We start from the raw sequence: 13,383 nt of genomic DNA on the forward strand, positions 1-13,383 counted from the left end.
AGCTAAAATGACCCTTCAGAGTTGTCCAAACTGAGTAAGAAGGGCTGGGCCTTGTTCCCCTCAGCCAGACCAGTCATTGAATATGAGCAACCTGGGAAGGGTTTGAGTTGATCCAGGCCGCTCTCTCCAGCCAAGGCCACTCCAAAATGGACTGCCGGCCATTCTGACTGCCAGGATTCTAGTAGCAAGTCTTCCTAGAGGCAAAGATTTAGGTGGTGCATTTCTGAGTCTATTGTAATTTGTGACCACAAAGTTTATATTTGAAAGAAAGCAATCAATATTGTTTTATTAAACACTTACCAGTTTTGCATGGGTCTGTGACCAGAATCTTAGAAAAGCCTATATATCACTAAATTATCATACTACAACCAATGTTCTACCCATTATTTCATTATCCTATTTTATTTTCTTTTTAATACTTATCACCATCTAATATTATATTATATATTAATTTGCTTATCTATTATTTCATTTGTAGAATGTAAATTTCATTAAGGCAAAGACTATGCCTGCCTTGTTCTACACTACATCTTAACACCTAGAACAGTCAGAGGCATTCAGTAAAAAACTATGGAATGAATGAATGGACGCACGAATAAAAAAACACAAGGAATGAATTAATTGCCAGAGGCTAAACATCATGCTATTTTGGTTCATTGAACATATGGATTAAAAGGGTTAAATAATCTTTAGTATAGCATTTCTTCAATAATTATACTTCAGACAGTAAGAACATGCTTAATAAATACCAAAATATAAGAGTAAGAGTGGGGCATTATTTGGTCCCCCCATCTTGATTGGTACAGTCAAGCAGACATTATCCTAAATTAGTGAAACCATAGATATGAAACAGATTACCGTCTTATATAGGAAGTGAACTTATTTTTAAAGTCCATGTACAACTGGTAAGAGTGTGACTTGCATTTAACTGCTCCACATCCAGAATAAAGAAGCCCTGATTTTAGCAGGACAATTCTATCACAGATCAAGCCCCAAAACTGTGAAGTGGGACTCTGAAAAATTTCCTTTGGCATCAGAATTTCAGATTACTTCTTTTTCTCCAGTCCTTTCCTCTATTCTGTTCTTTCCCAGGCCCTGAAGGGACCCTAATCTAATCTCCCTTTTGAGTAAAAATGACTTGGTAAGTCTAAAAGTATTTTTGGACAAAATAATCTTCAAGCACTTTTCCCCTTGCTAATGTTGCCATATTGCTTTTTCCAATAACAGTAATATCATCACATGTCTAGACTGTTAGCTCCTCAAGAACGTCTCTTTTCCTACCACCCAGCACAGTGCCTGCCACATAGTAAGCACTCAATAAATGTTTTGTGAACTAAAATGAAGGTGAACTTATATAGGACACAACTCTACATATGCCTCAATTCTTATTTTTTTTCCCAAATGACTCCAGAGCAAACTTCTAATCCAGATTAGGTTTTTTGCGGCTACATAGCTTGCTTCTGAGCCTCCACCCTACTCCTTAAAATCGCTGTGGATATAATAGCAGCAAACAGATTCTAAGAGCGATCTAACCACCAAAGTCTGATCTTTTAATCTGCCAGTGAAAAGGTAACTTTCAGTTATTTTTGCCTGCTGCTGCCTTCTATTAATACAGATCATAAGACTTTAATATGTGAAAGTGTTTGTTAATCAATTTGTTGTTTTAGGTATGCCTAATGAACTCTAGTCATCATGGCCCCCTTTTAGAGATTATTTAAAAAAACCATTCTATCTTAACTTTTAAAGCTTTATTTGGCCTTTTTCCTATGAGTCAGTGTTCTCCACCCCACCCCCTTACCCCCACAGCCCCTTCTTTAAGAAAAAAACGGCTTTCACCATTTTTGTGGGAGGGGAAAAAAAAGAAAAGATGTCCTTGAAGGGATAGGATGTTCTAGTTTAATTTTCACTTGCTTCAGTGGCCTTTTCTATTATTTTTGTTGAAGAGAGGGGCGGGTTCTTTGACTCTTCAACTCAAATTTGGCAAACTAAAAGTAAATTAACATATGAAGACAATGTGTCTCAAACAGAGCAGTCATAAAAACCACCTGTCTTTAGTAGTGTCTTTATCCCCTGCGTTCTAGTCATTTTTTTCTCCCTAGTAGCTACCCTCCCCAGTAAAGATAGCCTTGTCCATCTTCTTCCCTTCCTCTAGCCCCAGCTTTCAATAGCAACAACTGCTTATGCAGTAATTTAGTAATTTTGAAATGAACAAAAACAAAAGAGAGGTGGTGGGTTTGTTGATCCCTTCTCCACAGCATAAAAAGTTTGGGAATCTATGAAAAGGCTACTTATCATCTGACAAAAGCCATTTTTAGATCTTCTTCCTGCCCCCTAAAATAAAGGTGTACCTGTGTGTTACAATTTTATGACTTTCTCAGAGTACAGAGTAGCAGGTTTTTATGAAATAGAAATTTGAACTCTCTTAAATAATAAAAGAGAAAATGTCATTTTCCCAGAATCTTCTCAGACCTATATTCTTGAATTTATTTATTCAACAAACATTTACTGAATGCCTACTAAGTATCAAGCACTAGGTGGGTGCTAGGGAGACAGATTTTCCAAACCATATTTACTGTTTTCAGAAAGCTCACAGTCTCTTGCACAGACACACAAGTAAGTATGTGATAGTATAATAAAGATATACCAAAAGTATAACAGTGTCCAGATGAGTGGTTTCCAGGGATAATTTCAAGTGAATCTGGAAACTCTAAACAAGCAGCTACACCATGAATCTTAATTTCACAATCTTAATAAATAGCTACTTAGAGAAAAACTTTTAAATAGAAGTAAAGCTTCCTGTTCAGTGTATAATAGTAAAGTTTGTGCTTCAAGCTTTATGTACTTAAGCATATTGTATAAAAGCTCAGCTCTTCTTGCTAAAGATTTGACCAAAATTATGACAGTTTCTTTTCTTTTTAATCTGAAAAAAATTTTTTACAGTGAAAGAACATTATAAATTTACTGGTTAACATAGATTTACTTAAAATTGGTTCTCAACAATATGGGTATTTGAAAGAGCTACTTTGTTTATTCCCAGATGATAATGTTTTAAAGATAAATTATAGACAAGACCTACATTTTGTCTTGGTAAGGTAGAACATGGTATTTGTTCTTTAAAAAAAAAAAAAAAAAAGATTTAATTTTTAAGTAATCTCTACCCCCAGTGTGGGATTCAAACTTACAACCCCAAGATCAAGAATCACATGCTCTGTCAAGTCAGCCAAGCACCCCAATACTTGATCTTAATCTTCTAAAATCATTCTTCAACATCAAAGATGTTGGCCCTCACATTATTTGCAGATAATCTGCTTCAGTACCTAACTGCATAAAATAGCAAATTGTCCCTTTCCATTATTAATCTTAAAATGTGTGCAGTTCAGGAAGTATGGGAGCCAGGTGTGGTGCTCATTTTGAAAGGGACTGCTATTTGAAGGGGCAGTATAGCCAACAGACAACATACCCAGTAAAGTTGATAGTTTAATTTGTTTGTACTTCTCAAGTCACGTTTCCCTCATTTTAAAATTGCATCATTGTTTATCTTCAGAATTTTAAACTCGTTTTGATGCAGTGGAATTGAATATTTTAAAAATCATTTTCCTGTGCATTTAAAATGGGTGTCTACTGTTAGACTAAAATTTTACCTCATTTTGTGGTCTCTCACATAATATTTGAAGACCTTTAGGGTGGGGATAGGTTATGAAGATGCTGTGGAAAACTAAGAATTCTTTCATGACTTGAAAAGAATTTTAAGCTGGAGTAAAGAATGATACGGTCAACGTTATGTACTGTACCTGAGGTAGATTTAAATTTGGGACCTATTGTTCAGATTAGCTTTTAAAGTAGTATTATTTTTGTCCAAGGGGATGGGGAAAAAATAATAAAATAGCATTATTTTTAAAATATACCTTAGTGAGGTATTGAATGAGCTGCGTGTTAACTAAAATCACTATGATTTTGAATATTAACTTTTCCAGTGTATTCCAATATTCTTGGTTTAAAAATTTAGCAAATATAATGTGACTTTTAATTTGCTAAGCAAGACCTAGCCTATAAGTGCTAATTTATATCTGAGAGAAAACACACTAATAATATTAAAATTATATGTATTTGCACATGAATGTGTTTCACTTTATTCTGTTGAGTGAACCGTAAAGATTCTAGTGTTACTAGTTATTTTTGTAAATCAAATTCTTACAGTGTGAAACTGAGTTGCTACCTCTCAGTCAGTGTACTTAATGTTAGCTAATTAATAATCACCAAACTTTGAATTCTTAAGGCCTCCTGTAAAACCACAGGACCCTACCTAGTCTATCTCATCTGATTGCTGCCATTTAGAAGCTTCTTGTTTTTCTGGTACTGTAATATTAGAAGTGATCAGTTTCTGAGCACCTGGTTGGCTCAGTGAGTTAATTAAGCATCTGCCTTCTGCTCAGGTCATGATATCAGGGTCCTGGGATTGAGCCCTACATCAGGTTCCCTGCTTAGTGGGGAGTCTGCTTCTCCCTCTCCCTCTGCCCTCCCCATTCATGTTCTCACTCACCCTGCTCTCTCTCACTCTCTCAGATAAATAAAAAAATAAAAATTAAAAATATTTTTAAAAAATCAATTTTGGAGATAAATGTAACTGATTAATAAATATCCAGTAATGTCAATGGCAGTAGATCCCATTGCCTTGCTCTCAAGAACCTTAAACCTAGCGCATAAATCCTAGTCCCATACCTGATCTCTCTTTGTCCTATAAAATAAAAGGTTAGATTTCCTGGGAAATAATATAGAAGTTTCTTTGGGCCATCAAGGTTGTTGTTGGTTTGTTTGTTTGTTTGTTTGTTTTTTTAATCTCAAAAATACGGGTTGAGGTACATTTTTAACCTGTGGTACTAATAGAACTGATTGTTGCAGTGATGGAAACGATCTATACCTGCACTGTTCAGTATGGTAGCCATAGCTAATGACTACCTTAAAACATAACAGGTACGACATGGGAACTGAATTTTACATTTTATTTAATTTAAATATCCATGTGGCTACTGACTATCATATAAGACAGTACAGCAATAGAATATCCTTGAATTTGACATATATGTCCTCAATGGCATTAAAGGTCCCTTCATTATTTAAAAACAAAATAGACCTCAATACAGTAAATTTAAAAAGATCTCTAAATATAGATGTAATGTTTGATACCTGCCTAACATTCTGGAGCATTCTAAATTTATAAGTTGAAAAAGAAAATCAGCCCAATGGTAAATTTAATCTTGGCTCTTAACTTTTACCTAAAAACCTGGATATAAAATTTAATTTCCCTCAAGAATATCTGTGCCTTGACTTTAAAAAATTTTAGATGATATAATTAAATTTTGTGTTTGTAAACCTCTTCAATTTTTGTTTTCTGTAGAAAGAGCAAGGAATTATTTTTTTTTTAATTTTTTTCAGATAGTCATAGACAAAATGCAAAACTGACTTCTCACGAATGGTTTCTCCTAAAACCCTAGGGCAATACGGGAATTAATTTCTCCTTCCCCATCCTGAACATGTACTATTTAAAAATCCCCCATGGTTGTACATGTTTTTGAGCTATTATTATGGTATCTTTTTTTCTGAAGGGTTAAGAGCTACTTACTGACTGACCACTCCATCTTTTATAGAGAAAAGCATCACCCTTTGAAAGCATTTTCCCCTTTAAAACTCATTTAAATTGCATTTAAGAAACATCCATTATTACCCTTCCAGGGAATGTTATTTTTCACTGGGCGTTACAACAAGATTAATCATCTCTGCCTATCAAGAAGCACAGATTTGATTAAATCAGCCAAGGACATTAAATCCCACCCTTACTCACTCTAGTGACCATAGCGATACTGAGTTGAGGAAGAATTTGTGAAAGTATCATTTGGTTAAAATTGCATGCCTGTCTCTTTAAATCTAAAAAAAAAAATCCTTTCAGAAGCTGTAGAGAGAAGGTGCTAGAACTGTGTACGATCATGACTGGAAAGCAGGATCCCTCAGTGACTGCCGAATCTTCCCAGCACAAGATAGAGAGGCAGTTCAGCACAAGCCTACACTGGTTCTAGGCAGAACGATGATCCTACCGAACAGATCTCAAATAAAATTAAATTGAGAAAGCAGATCTTTCAAGGGAATGAGGCGGAGGCTCGCTTTTATGTTAAAAGCAACCAGCATCCTCCTTGCTAGACATGGACATGACATTTTTAAAGGAATTATTTGGTTACAGCGTTTTAAGCAAACTGTTCTAAGGAGTCTGTACATTGCATTGTTTTTTCTATTCTTTTTTTCTTTTGCATATATGTAATTCTGGAGGTAAAGAAAAAGCCTGCCAGGGATTCAGAAGGCATCCCACTAGCGATCAGCTGACATTCCTAACTGAAGGCTGCAATGTGTTGCTTATTCATTTTGTACCGTGGGAGCTGCGGGGACTAGCAGAGAGCTAAACTATGCATTTCAAACAGCAGTGCTTGTGCAGAAAGAGGGGTGAGAGAGAGGCAGCCGGCGAGGAAAGAGCACAGCTGGACTTTCTCCTTGTTTTTATCCATTTCTGCAGGATCATGTATTCATAAGGGATGAGGCGGGCCACGGCGATCCCAGGCCTGAGCCGCGGCCTACCCAGTCAGTTCAGAGCCAGGCCCTCCACTACCGGAACAGAGAGCGCTTTGCCACGATCAAATCAGCATCTTTGGTAAGCAAACACCCCTCTACCCACCTTCCCTTCCTTCCCCTCCTCCCCATCTGGCAGCCTCTCGCCCTCCCTGAGCCTCTCTCGGCTTCATGGATGGGAGGAAAGGAGTCAAGAATGTTTTCTCCCTCCTAATAATTTTATTCATTTTAGAAAAAAATCTGTTGGCATGGCAACCTGATCTCAGATATTTTAACATTGTCTACGGCATGGGGAAAAAAAAACCTTTGTGTGTGTGTGTGTATGTATGTGTGTATTTATATATGCTGTATGTGCAAAATAAAAGGCCTTTAAGATGAAGTTGCTAACCTATCCAATTTTTTTAAAGCTATTTGTCTTTTCATTGAAATAACAATGCTAAAAAAATTTTTAAAGGTATCTGATGTATGTGTGTGCAGGGCACTATGCTTCTTTTTGTATAGATGCTTGTGTGTTTGTAATGTATACACACATATCAAAAGATAAAACACAATTTTTAAAAATATATCACTGCTAGCTAATATATGTAATTGTAGAAAATGAGATACTAGCTTCCTAGGGATGAATTGCTGGTTCGTTCTGGTTCATTCATTTATTTATTGCAACAATGGTAGTGGCTGCACTTCCCCATTTAACCCCTAAAGAATTTCCTGGCACCAATAAAGCAAGAGGGGCTTTGTAGGAGAGGATATGGATGATTGTGGAAGAAAAGATACTGTAGGATCCTTCAGCATTTTTACTATTGCAAATGTGATTGCTGGATGCCCTTGTAGTAGCAAAAGGGGTGTGTGCTGGAAGAGTTAGTTTTCATGCCTCCTCCCCTTGGCCCCCAACGCGTGCGCGTGCGCGCTCACATACTCACACACACACACTCACATCGTTTCATCTTTGGCACTCGAAACTCTCTTTAATCTTTTGCTTCCGAATCTCACTTCTTAGCCGAAAAATTATTGAAATATTCATTTTTTTGCCCAGATTGATGTTAGAGGTCACATGGGCAGGAAGAGTTAGTGTACACTGCCTGGCTATTACATTTAGAACCTATGATGACATCATCCAAGGCCGACCCAGAAATTATTTTTCTTGTCCTATTTTTTAAACCTGATTTCCACTTTCATCTCTCAAGTCTTTCAAAGGCTTCAGTTATCTTTGAAATCGATAATGGATTATAATCTTTAAAAACCCAAATATGAGGAAAATGGAAGTTAAGGCACCTACCTATTGCTATGCCTGCTGCTGTCTAAAAACAAGCATTTTAATTGAGACTGCTTATCAATAAGCCTGCCTTTAAGTTCCTTTGTATAGAAGTTTCTTGTCATCTCTTAATGGGCAATTTTTCATTTTAAATGAATGTTATACCGTGTAATGGAGATATAAAAATGTCCACTCTGTATTTGCTAATGATTGCTAAGCACCTAAAAAATAACATGCTTTTGAGTCTAAATAAAGAACCATGAATTTATTAATAAATATCTTCATGTCACAATACCTGACCAAAAAATATGGTATTTATGTAATATTCTTGCTTACCACCGACTCTTGTGAGACTTGTATCTTTATCCAGACATGTTCATGTAGAAATGAGAGGAGAAAGGCTGAGCAGCTACTGAGACTCAGAGCACCAGAAGCAGGTTTTTGAATGTGAAACAAACATTATACCAAGTGGATCTTCCCCCCTCTGGGAAAAGTGTCTTTTGTCGCTTGCCACACCCTCATTCCCACATCATATATTCATGACCTCTCCTACCTCCTAGTAAGATGTTACTACTGCCATACCACAATGATCTCACGCTTGCATTTGTACACTCACCCAGAGCTACTCTGTGCCTGTCAGCCATCCCAGTCTTCTCTGTGGTTGATGAAAGCTGCTTCCCTGCTAGGCCACCTGAGGGCTAGAGGCAAAGTCCTTAGGAGCCCCTCTGAATCCTACAGGCTTCCCAGTGCCCAGCCAGAGAGTAGCTGAGATCAGTCTCTGATGGACTTTGGATTGGCTAAAAGGCTCCCTGCCCCTATATTAAGTTAAAAGCTGAGTAGCTAATAGACTGTTGCGGTAGCGACTGTAAAATAAGTTGTTTCATGTGGAAAACCTTCTCCAGATGTCATGCTTTGGGGGTCATGGTGGGATTGATGGAAGTTTATCAGAGGTCAGTGGTATTTGCATCTAGTGCTCGTTCAGAAAAAGGAATTAATGTAAAGGAAAGGTGGCATGATGTTATATGGTTCCATGTCTCACTTTGGACAATCTAATTATTGGTCTGGGTATTTTAATGTATCTTATCAAGTACTATAGTTCTACCAATTTTATGTTAAAGGCTAATTCCCCGTAGTCCAGTAGGAATAAATAAATCAGGACACTGGAATATCAAAAAGAAGTATCTAAATTTTAAAATTATATCATGAATCTTTTTGCTTTTCATGGATCTCAGCTCAAAGGAAAAGGACTAAAGTTATTTCATGACATAAAAGTAGGAGCAAGATCATGGGAAAATGGAAGTCCAGGGTAATGAATAATCAAGTCATTTTTGAAACCCTTTTCACTTCCCATAGTTGGTAACAATACTGTATTGATTTATTTATTTTGGTTTTACTCTTTATAATCTTCTACATAGAAGTGCTAACGAGCCACAGAGTTATTAAAAGTGAACAGTAAAAAGAAAAAAGAATTCAGAAATTATTTATTTCTAACTATTAGATAAATGAACATATATTTTTTAAAAGAGTGTGTATTTTAAATAGACTTACAAACTGACAAAAAAATTTTATAGTTCCTTAAATTTGTTTAATCAGCCTACCTCTTATACATAAACCTAAAGGAGACCTAAATCTATGGGGTTTGCCCTTTGCATTTTTTCTACATTGTGCTTTTGAATGGAGCCATTGACAAGTGTATACAGCCCATGGGTTGCAGGCTTTTTACTTCTTGATGTTTTTACCATTTTGGCACCTTAAAACAGATTTTTTAATGTTAATTTGCACTGCTGCACAATTACATTTGTAACAAAGGAAAAGCAAGGACTGTGAACCTTAATATCAGAGGTAACTCTAAGGAAACTTCAGAATTATGTAGAATTATGTATTTTTTATTATAATCACAGAAGGGCAGCAATTATTGACCTTATTTTGAAAAACTAGGAAAAGGAAGGGCATTTCATAGAACCTTTTTTATTTATCCTTTCTTTTTCTTCTGCAAGAAAGTTCATAATGAACTGATTCATGATCTGGAGAAAGGAGTTGTTTATATAGTTCTTCAGAATTACTCATCTGCCTTATTGGGCCCTTGAGATGTGGCTCCCTTAAGTTTTTATTGTTGGTAAATGGAGATCCTAATATTTTAATTGGATTGGTAACCCATGAGAGTGTTTTCAGCTGTTGTCATATCTGATGTCATTTCTTAGAATTTCATAATGTCCTGGATAGTAGTTCCCACAGTAGATGTTAATAGAAAGAGCACAAGCCCATATCTGTCAGGCAGTTCAGCTTTTGGTCTTATGAAGGAATTCTCACAGGAATGAGTGGTCTTACTACATAGGGGAATTTATGCTAGAGTACATATTGTCCCGAGGAGGACGGGAGAGCACCTGGATGGCTCATTCAGTAGAGCATACAACTCTTTTTTTTTTTTTTTTTAAGATTTTATTTATTTATTTGACAGAGATCACAAGTAGGCAGAGAGGCAGGCATAGAGAGAGAGGAGGAAGCAGGCTCCCCAGTGAGCAGAGAGCCTGACGCGGGGCTCGATCCCAGGACCCTGAGACCATGACCTGAGCTGAAGGCAGAGGCTTAACCCACTGAGCCACCCAGGTGCCCCTAGAGCATACAACTCTTGATCTCAGAGTCAAGCTCCATGTTGGGTGTAAAGCCTACTTTAAAAAAATACATATATATATTAGGCACAGGGGCATAAAACTCTTAGTTTCTAATCTCTAGGAAAGCATGTAGACAAAAATGATTATTGTCCTATCCATGCAAATGTGAATTTTTTTTTTACTTTGCCTTTACCAGATTCAGTAGGAAAGCTCATATAAAAATGGAGTCTTCGTTTCGATTTTAAAAATGCAACCTAATTTCCAGCTAATTGTGAAAGTGGATACCTGAATGAGTTTGATAGACAAGCATAAAAATATTAGAGCCTCTGCAGTTAATGCTGCTTCACCCCTCATGAGCCCCACTGTTCTATATCTGAGGGCTGGAAGATGTGTTCTCTTCCAGGATAGTGTACGAGAGGATGCTTATCAGAATGTTTTGTAGCTCCTTTTTCCTTTTTCTTAGCTTCTTAATCTTACTAGGATCATTACTGAGACCATTTTTCACTTATGCTGCCCAGTCTCTGTGCCCAACCCACGTGACCAAACTCTCTCAGTAAACATGCTGAATTAAGGAATGAACAAAGTCTCTTCCAGTTCTGCTCTCACATGAGAATTTGGATTTGCAAGTGTACATTTCTAAGTGCTTCCTGCCAGTATTTCTGTATAAGGCAGAATTGCCCATTTTCCATCATTACTTTGGTACAAACTTAAAATGTTTTTCCCTAGGTGTTCTAAAGAGTGGAATGTGAAATTTCTAATGTCAAAATGGGACCCATGGTATTCTTTTTAAGAACTTGCTATAAATTTCATTTCTTCTAAGAGTTGAGGTAGCCAGTTTTATATGCATTATTTTGATTCTTACACATAATTAATCTTGTAAGTTGGCTTTGATCTCTTACAAGGGTAACATTATCAGCCACTATGCTCTTCTTTTATGTTCAGTAAGTTGCTTATTAGCCCTCTAGTGCGGTGTTCTGCACTTGGTAGACAGATAGTACACTTTGGATGTAGTCATCTGTTGTAGGTGCCAATTTTTGCCAGATTTAGATAAGGTTGAATGGAATGGCTGTAGAAACTTTCTGGGAAAAGTTCAGTCTTCCTTTATGACTGTTAACTTTTATATATTACTCCAGGTATGTGAAATGGTTAATAATTCAGGTTTAGAAATTATGCATACTTATTTTATAAGCCACAACCTGCATATAAGTACAGTTTCATTGTTACACTTGCCCTTTCTCTTGGATCCACTCCTTCTGATCTATGTCCATATCACTAGAAATGCTTGGTGGAGGGAAAGACATACTGCTTAGATGCTTAGATTTCCTTAGAAGGAAATCAGCATAAATCGAACATCTTCTGTGTGTCAGACACCTTGCTGGACACAAGAATTATCCCATCAGTGATCTCATTGGAGCAGTGGCTCCTCTTGAGAGCCTTCAGGCAGGTTAAGTAATTTGCCCAAGGTCAGTAACACAGTAAGGAACAGAATGGGGTTTGTGTCCAAGCAACCTACTGGGTGTCTTTCAGTGGATCACATTCTTGAGGCTACCATTGTGAAAACTACAGTCACTACATTTCCATAACTTTCTTTCATTTTTAGACTTACTCAGTTTGTAGCTTATACTTTCTCCAGCTTTGATGTTTTGGGGGTGTTGATTCCCTCCATTGCTTAACAGAATGTTTCATTCTGCCTTAGTGGGGTGAATTTCCTCAGGCAATTCAAGAACCGTAGAACTTCAATTCAAATCCCAGGGTTTAGGAAAATTAGAGTGTATTGCATGTGAAAATACATTGTAAATCATAAAGCATGATAAAATATAAAATTGGGTGAGCTATTTTTAATTCTCTTGACCAAATAGTGTATTTGCAAGACACACAGTATAAACTTAAAACATGCAAGTGTACATAACTGTAGATAACAATATTTTTATGTCTTTCTAGTTAGACTTCATACATGAGTCATTGGGCCAGACTTCTACTTAAATATGTTTACTTTGCTTGCATATGGAATTATAAAACTCAGTATCTCTGTATGTGCCTAAGAAGGCAGTTAACATTGAAACGTAGAAAATTTCATTGCAACAAATTGAAGGTGATATTAGGAGTTTACAAAGGTGATTATCCAAATTATGGGAAGCATTAGAAGCAAAGTGTTTCTCCTGGAATTCAGTAATCTACAATGATAGCATGTTGAACTCTGTAATTTTTCTTTGCCACATGCTTGTGTGGTCTGGTATGCAATAGGACCACCATTTTCAGAGGGACTCACCCACCAGTTAGGATAGAAAATGTTCTTGACACAACTCATTTCCACTTTATATTTAGGTGCCTGATTTGGGAAATGGCCATCATCCTGAGACTATTTGACACAAGCTAGTCAGACCTTCTGTTTGCAAGCTTTGAATGTGTCATGATAGCTTTAGGGTGTGCCATTTCTCAACTTTGGGAATCTGATTAAAGAAGGAATACTAACAAATAAAATCTTTAAAAAAAAAAAGGGGGGGAGGGAGGGGTACCTGGGTGGCTCAGTGGGTTAAGCCTCTGCCTTCAGCTCAGGTCATGATTTCAGGGTCCTGGGATCTAGCCCCGCATCGGCCTCTTTGCCCAGCGGGGAGCCTGCTTCCCTTCCCCTCTCTCTGCCTGCCTCTTTGCCTACTTGTAATCTCTGTCTGTCAAATAAATAAATAAAATCTAAAAAAAAAAAAAAAAAAAGGAATACTAACATAAGAAAAAATAAGTTTAGAGGTAAAACATATCTCAAATACCTTACCCTGGAATGGACACTTTATTGCCATATTTGTAGGAAAAAAACTGAATTCAGAAAGGGCTAAATGGTATCCTTGCTATTGATTAGAATTGTTTTCCCCTGTAGTTGAACTTCAGGAAAGCACAAGCATGAGGAAGTGA

General features: G+C 36.8%; 1 protein-coding gene across 2 annotated transcripts in view; it reads left to right on the forward strand.

Annotated features, from left to right (window-relative positions):
• Positions 1-13,383, forward strand: part of TAOK3 (TAO kinase 3) — a 182,228-nt gene that overhangs the window by 141,868 nt on the left and 26,977 nt on the right. For both annotated transcript variants that reach the window (XM_032876176.1, XM_032876177.1), the window contains exon 14: positions 6,560-6,694. In XM_032876176.1, the coding sequence (XP_032732067.1) occupies positions 6,560-6,694 (135 nt within the window). The remainder of the gene's footprint in view (positions 1-6,559; positions 6,695-13,383) is intronic.

This window comes from Lontra canadensis, unplaced genomic scaffold (assembly GCF_010015895.1).
Source record: "Lontra canadensis isolate GAN:19392208 unplaced genomic scaffold, GSC_riverotter_1.0 scaffold58, whole genome shotgun sequence".
NCBI lineage: Eukaryota > Metazoa > Chordata > Mammalia > Carnivora > Mustelidae > Lontra > Lontra canadensis.